We start from the raw sequence: 7,731 nt of genomic DNA, 5'->3' as shown, positions 1-7,731 counted from the left end.
CGAGTGAATCATGCATTATTGTTTGTCAGATTTTTGTCTCAGGCCGGTTAAACTAAACTGGAATAACGCTTCGGGCATTAATGAGAGAGAGAGAGAGAGAGAGAGAGAGAGAGAGAGAGGAGAGAGAGAGAGAGAGAGAGAGAGAGAGAGAGAGAGAGAGAGAGAGAGAGAGAGAGAGAGAGAGAGAGAGAGAGAGAGAGAGAGAGAGAGAGAGAGAGGAAAAAAGGAAATAGAAAAATCCTGGCGTGCTATTCGTGTTCGTCACCTGGTTTGCCCCTGCAGACACTGTGTTTCCTTATCAGCCGCTTGCAGTTCTATCCACATATTTCCCATTGTTTTGTACCTCTGCTTTCTGGCCCGCTGCACATGCTCTGAGCCCGTCGCACGGAGCCCGGGGCCCCGGGATAAGCTAGGAGCCATTAGCGCTTGACTTTAGCCCCCGTGTCCTTCATGTGATAACCCCCGGAGGACCTGCCCCTCGCCCGCCGTCTGGACCAAGAGGCAGGAGGAGCGGTGCGCCTACTTTCTACCGCTAAAAAACACACAAGGACATGACAGAGGTCAGACACACGGTCGTCGTCGTCGTTGTTGTTGTTGTTGTTGTTGTTGGTGGTCTTCTGGCCTTGGAGTGACTCTGTGTGGTCGTATTTTGGGGTTGTTTATAGTTATGAAGCCTCTTTGTAGTCCTAGTTGTAGTAATAGTGGTGTTGATGGTGGTAGCCATTGCAGTTGCAGTGGTGGTGATCGTTAGCCTGGCTATTGCCCGACCAGGCCCAGTCGTAGGTCGCACGTCGGTCTGGGGGAGGCTGCTGTCATTCTCTGCAGCACAAGAGGCGTGATCAACGGCCGAGTTGAACTGACTCGGTACGCAATTGCTGCTTGCTGTCGCTTCCCTGTCGTCATCGTGTTAAACCAGCCAATAGCGGCGCCACAGGGGGGAAAAGCCAGCTTGGTGATTGGCTCCCGAAAACGCGTACCGGAAGGAGAAAGAAACGTATTGCTCTTCTCCAGACCCTGCTGCAGGGCGGATTGAAATCGCCGGCAGAACGGGCTGGGGGGGGGGTACCCAGTTTAGGTGATCATGGCAGCAGGCCTAGTTGTAGCGATAGTGGACGTGGTTGTATTAGGATGTGCTCAGTGGGTAGCAGTGATGGTAAAACCCAGTGGATAAAGGAGTAGGAAAGTTAATAAAATGACGGCGTGTTTGAAGAGCGCTGTCTGTTATTGGTGTGCTGTGGAGCTGATCGGCTGGTGGAGCTGAAGCCTCAGGGGTTTGATTACTGATCACAGGCACCCTGGGCATCACCGGCATCATAACACACACACACACACACACTGGGGACAACACAACAACAATGTCAGCAACGATAACAACGAAATAGTATTTGTTGATACTGTTTATAAGCTGTCTAAGAGGAGTTCCTTGGTAATGCTTTAATTCCATTAACATTCCACCTTTTTGTTGTGATTAAACAACACCTAACACTCGTCGTGCTTCTGTTTGAATGGTAGGCCTTTTTATTGGGCGTTTTGTCTCTCTGTGCGAACATTGCTTCCATGAAAATGACTCTTCAAAAGGTGATGTAATTTCGTAAAAACAGAACTCTGTTGTAATACATTTTATCCTTTTCCTCTGTCTGAATGAGTTTTTTTAAAATTAAGCATACAATTAAGGGGTTTCTGCACCCGTCCTTCTTGTCCGCGGCCCTTAGATGATGTATCTGAGCGAGCTGTGACTCGGCCAATTGGGCTTTACAATACACAAAAGAAGAGGCATATGGCACCTCCTGGCCAATTAGTATCTAAAGCATGAATCATACGTTAGGGAGAGGTGATGAAAGCAAACACATTGGTCTGTTTTTGGTGAGCACGGCGTGTGTTCACAAAGTAAAAAAAATGCATCGCTTTTCGTTTTTTTGGGGGGAGGGCGGAATAAGAATAAGACTTTTTCCGTTTTTAAATGTTTTTCCACAAGTATGGTGCGTCGAGAGCACATTGCGATTTGCCAGCTCGGTCTCACGGGCTATGATGTGATGTAAACGAGAACTGGCCAGAGAACTGGCCACCACGCACGCACACATACACACACACGCACACACAAGCACAGGCATGCTCACTCACTCACTCTTCCACCACCTCCAGTGAAAGAAGCAGAGACACTGTACAAAATGAGATGAAACACTACCGTTCCTCCCATGCCTGCCTACTGGAGCCCAATAAAATCGGACCGAAATAGCAGAAAAAAAAAACACCTTTTTAAAAAAAAACACCACTTTTTTCTCTTTCATTCAGACCCCGGCCTCTCACACGTTCTCCCCCGAGGCTGTTTGAGCAGAGAGGGAGACTTTGGAGGAGGAGGAGGAGATTAAAATTTAATATTGGTTTGAGATTAACAGCAAACAGCATTTGATGTGCGCCACAAAGGAGGTTGTGGGGGTTTCTCGCACACGGGCCTTCAGATGCTGTCAGAGGCAACCCACGACCCCTGGGTGATCTCCTTTTTATTCTACACTTCAGTGGGAGAAGCGTGGTGGTAGTGGAGGCTGGATGAGATGGACAGCCAGTGGGGTGGAGACTCTCTCTGTCTCTCTCTCTATGTCGCTCTGTTTCTCTCTCTGTCTCTCTCTAGCTCTGTCTCTCTCTCTATGTATCTCTCTCTCTGTCTCTGTCTCTGTCTCTAGCTCTGTCTCTCTATCTCTGTCTCTCTCTCTATGTCTCTCTCTCTATGTCTCTCTGTTTCTCTCTCTGTTTCTCTCTCTGTCTCTCTCTAGCTCTGTCTCTCTATCTCTGTCTCTCTCTCTATGTCTCTCTCTCTATGTCTCTCTGTTTCTCTCTCTGTCTCTATCTCTGTCTCTCTCTAGCTCTGTCTCTCTCTCCGTCTCTCTCTCCGTCTCTCTCTCTGTCTCTGTCTCTCTCTCCGTCTCTCTCTGTCTCTCTCTGTCTCTCTCTCTGTCTCCCTCTGTCTCAGAGAGCAAGTTTGTAAAAGGGAAAGAGGTAGAGAGTGAGTCAGAGGGAGAGGGAGAGAGATGGTGTGTCAGAGAGAAAGAGAGAGGGAGTTAACGTGAGAGAGAGAGAGATGGATAGTGTCAGAGATAGGGAGTTAAAGGAAGAAAGATAGATAGTGAACAAGAAAGAGAGGGAGTTGGAGGGAGAGAGAGATATATGGTGTGTCAGAGAGATTAAGGGAGAGGGAGATAGTGTGCCAGGGAGGGAGAAGGGAGATGGAGAGAGCCGGTGAGCCAGAGGAGGAGGAGGAGGAGACGACGATGGTGGAGTCCTACCAGTGCCTCTGTGTCCTCAGTCGCCACCTCAGTCACAGTGGGGACCCTGGTAGATTGGCTCTTGATGTAGCACCTCTGATGTTTGCTGAACCGGATCCCCGTGATTCCCTTTGACGAGAGAAGAAAAAAGGAAGGGGAAAGGGGAAGAAAGGAGGAAAAGAATAATCAAGGAACTCAGATCAATGCAACGTGATGCATTCAGTGACGGCGCTGCCCGTTTGCCAGAGGTGCAGGGGGGACCTGTTTTCAGGGAATAAAGCATGTGTTGTGTTTTCGTTTGGAGAACAACCAAAGCCCTTAAAAATAACCCCACGCCTTGTTTCATCCCTTTTATCTGTGTGATTTGATGATTGCCTCGCTTCAACACAATTCTCCCTTTTTAAACATAATGTAACCTGTGTGTGTGTGCGTGTGCGTGTGTGCGTGTTCGTTCTCACACTCTAAATCCAACAAGCCTGCTACAGAGCTGTGCATCATACTGTGCATCAGGCATTGAGACAAGAGGTGTTTTTCCTCCCTCTCTACACAGAGGGCCCTCTGGGTGAATTAGGGTGTCAGCTCACTGAGTCTCAGGTAATCTGCTCAGTCAGGTGCGGAATCGCCCCCCGTCTTCTCCTGATGGTGGTCCTGCTATCCCCGCCGCCGCCACCACCACCACCACCACCACCACCACCGCCGGCCCCCATCCCTCCTTGTTCCGACAGAGAGCGCCTTAGCGGACGGGGGATGGAGATCAGTTTCATTCCGTCTCGCCGCCGCCAAACTATGCTAATCCCAGGGAAGCAATTGAAAAGAGAACGCCTTGAAGACGCAGGAGAACGGGTGGATGATGACGACGAGGATGAAGACGATGAGAGCGTGTTTGTTTGGGCCGTGAGGGCTCCCTCTCTCTCTCTCTCTCTCTGTCGTCTTTGGACGGTCGTAGCGCTCCGGGAGATCCGCCTCGGTCCAATTAAAAATGACACAAGCGTCGCTCGACGACGTGAGCGTGTTTACGTGGTTCTATAGGAACTGAATCAAGGGGCTGTGGTGGTGATTGGTGTGGCCACGCTCCTTTCGAGACAATTACTTTGGAATGGCTATTGCTCGTTCCTCGTTTTCTCTTCTCTTTCTGCGGTGTGGCCCCGTCTGCAGACAAAGCATCAGTGGGGGAGGGAAGGGAGGGAAGGGGGGGGGGGGAAGGGGAGATCTCGCGGAGCAACGGCTGTCACAATCCGCTGCATGTAATTTCATCACTGGGGGGGGAGAGAGATGGGGCGATAATGGTCCCCCAACACAGAAGCATAATGTTTATGCCCGGCTCTATTGTGATGAGTTGCTGTTTAATTTGTGTCTACTGTAATGGCAAGCTGCAACAGAAAGGAGAGGGGGGGGGGGGTGTGGTGGTGGGGAGGGTTGGGACAATCTTGTGATGAGATGCAATGATTATTGAAGTCGGTGAACCAGAAAATGAAAGAAGACACGTCATTACGGGGATAAGAAATGAAGTATACAAAAAAAAAAAAAGAGACAAAGGATGTCGTTTCTTTTTTTTTTTTGCCGAGGCCCACATCACAGCGGCCACTTGGCGTAGGAATACGTTCATGTTGGTGAGCGGTGTTGTGATGGGGGGGCGAGTGGCGTGGCGGTATGGGGGGGATAGGTGGGTGGAGGCTGCTCTAATCACGGAGACACCAGGCCGCTGCGTTCCCCCCGTCCACGCGAGCGGCTGTCAGCAGGTGACGCTCGGGAACAGAACGCCAGGCGAGAGGCAGAGTGGCTCAGCCCTTTAGTAGAAGGGACAAGTTTTGAGGCGACAGACTGAAATTAACTGCCGGTTCGCTGCTCAACTCCAGTGAATAGAGAGCTTAACTTGTGTCAGCCGGAATTAGGTCTATCAGTGGTGTATAATAGGCAACTTATCATGCTTTATAAGATCCAGGGGCAGGCTTCGAGAGCGTATGACTTCCCTTTATTTGCTCGCTCGCTCTCTCTCTCTCTCTCTCTCGCTCTCCTTCCACAATAATTTGTATTTATGCTGGCGGTTTTCAAACCTCGTGCACGTACTGCGAGTGCTTTAAGAACCAGCAGCTAGCAACAAGAACAACAACATGCTGAGGCCTCACAGCTGATTTAAAGCGGGAATTATTTCCGCCCCATCTCGACCATGCTGCTAACCAGGTTGTGTCCGAGATCACTCATGTTGTAGATTAAACCGTTTATTGCGGGTAATGTTCATAGACTTTAGTTTGGTGGTGATGTTTCCTTGCTGTACGTTTTCAAGCATGACCTAAAGATGTCGGGTACAGAGTACCAACGTTTGACAACAGGAACCTCAATCCCCCATGGGGGGTATATAAGATAGCTCAACCCATGGTGGGTTACATGCAATACAGAGCAGAACCAGAGCAGGTGGAGGCTGGGGTGGTGGTTTGCAGGATGTGTGGGATCTTAAATCAACCAACCTGTATCAGCCACATGTACCGGGCCTGATTATCTGTCAGCTGAACTAGCGATGCCCAACATGGATGCCATTAATTACCCATTAATGACGAATGCCCAACATGGACGCATATGCAGAGAATTCCCGGGATGGTCTCCTTAAAATGTTACTCATATAATGAGTTTTTTATTAATTGAGCATTAATAGCGATACGCTTCCCAGGGAACAGGTTATTGTGTGTCGCCTTGCGGATGGAACTCATTTTGAAAGTCACCCAAAGTCACCCAAAAATTCAATCCGATTGACGGGGGCAACGCGGCGTCGTGAATCACCGAGCTCCGGCCGCAGTGCGTCGCCCTCTGTGCCGTCTCGCCGCTCGAGAAGTCTTATCTCCGGCGCGGCGGCCTTCCATTCTGAAACGCGTCTGGTTCTCGGTCTGAAACAATAACGGCGGCCATTTCCGCCCTCAGCCCATTGTCCTGCTGTTGTAAATCCCTCCATTTCCTAGGTCTCTACACGTCCCTCGGGCTCTGGGGAGATTGTTTCAGAGGTGGCTTTGGTCTTTGTAATGGCGTGCTGCATGCCTTTTCCTTCCATCAAAATTTCAATTTCCATCCTCAAGCCCTCAGCAAACTGTGGCATAACGCACATTTTTCGCTTTGCCCGTGACTCTATTTTTTTACAGCGAGGTTTGAATATATGACTGTCACCTTGTCTGTCATCGCAGAAAAAGGAAAGAAGAAACAATCCCATTAGCGAAGGGGCTTTACCGGGTGTACGCGGCTTAAGAAGGGCCCCCCTGTCTCACTGTTTTAGTGGTTTCTTCGTGGAATTCATTCGTTGTTTCGTCTCTTTTAAATACATAGAGATTACAGGGTGCGTGTCACGTGACTCCACTCACGTTCTTGAAGTCGTGGACCTCCAGCACCTCGTCGCTGCCGTTGCCCATGCGGAAGATCTCGATGCGCTGGCCGGGGTCTATCTCCAGCATGCTCTCCGTCTCCCTCCCGTCCACCACGGCCTTGTACTGGTGGTCATACACCTGCACACACACGCACACACACACACACACACACACGCCCACGCACACAGGCACACGCACAGGCACACGCAGGCGTGCAGACACACACACGCACACAGGCGAAGGGACACGCACACACATGCACACACACACACACACGCACACGTACGCACACGCACACAGGCACACGCACAGGCACACGCAGGCGTGCAGACACGCACACACATGCACACACACACAGTTTCAGATTCTGTTAGTTTCACTGTGAATCACTGGCACGTTTTCATAGTTATCGATAATTTGTTATTGATCACGGTGTAATGTGAAACGACGGGACCCTCAATGAACTTGTTTACCCTGTTTCACGGCACAGACTTGGAGGATTCGGATAGCGCCGTCAATAGATGCTCGACACATCGGATAACGTTGATTTAGTACTCTATATATTTCTTTAAGGTGCCGAGTGCCGACTATAGTACGTGAACGATGAGTCAAACGATGCTTACGTTTTCAGAGGACAAAAAAAAGTCACTTTATTCTTTTTAATCTTTTCAATCCATCACATGTTGGTGCTCCACTGCCTGGGCTTCTGCTCCGATGTCCTCATGAGACCCGTTGCCCCCCCCCCCCACCAGAGCGGACCGCGAGGCGTCGGGAGTGTCAGCGTCGTGGCGTTAAACACCCGCCGCTTTGAGGCAACAATCAGCGGCACGCTGAAAATATTTATAGTGACAAGCTGCACAGTTGATATAATGGAGCGCATCATTAGAGATTGGGCTCAAGTAAGCAAAATGGACGCCTTCTTCTTCTTCTGAAGCCGGAGTCTTTGTGGGCGCCGGGCCTCTCCTCTGGCTGCCTGCTCGTCGGGCGTTGGTGGGCCGCGGAGCAGCGGTTGTTTATCTCCGCCGCTTGCTTGTGTGCTGTTCTCCGTCACGCATGGGCGCCTCTTAAAATTCCCTGTCTCAAAAGGGAAAGGAGCCCATGCCCACCAGCTGAAAATATGCTAT

At 50.2% G+C, this 7,731-nt stretch overlaps 1 protein-coding gene across 1 annotated transcript in view; it reads right to left on the bottom strand.

The window, feature by feature from the left end:
• Window positions 1-7,731, bottom strand: part of tnmd (tenomodulin) — a 31,107-nt gene that overhangs the window by 7,584 nt on the left and 15,792 nt on the right. Inside the window, exons 3-5 of the mRNA XM_084469061.1 lie at window positions 6,605-6,745; window positions 3,266-3,389; window positions 432-532 (exon numbers count right to left, since the gene is read on the bottom strand). Coding sequence (XP_084325187.1) covers window positions 432-532; window positions 3,266-3,389; window positions 6,605-6,745 — 366 coding nt within the window. The remainder of the gene's footprint in view (window positions 1-431; window positions 533-3,265; window positions 3,390-6,604; window positions 6,746-7,731) is intronic.

This window comes from Micromesistius poutassou (assembly GCF_964030765.1).
Source record: "Micromesistius poutassou genome assembly, chromosome: 6".
In the NCBI taxonomy this organism is placed as follows: Eukaryota; Metazoa; Chordata; class Actinopteri; order Gadiformes; family Gadidae; genus Micromesistius; species Micromesistius poutassou.
This window is presented reverse-complemented; position numbering and strand designations above follow the sequence as displayed.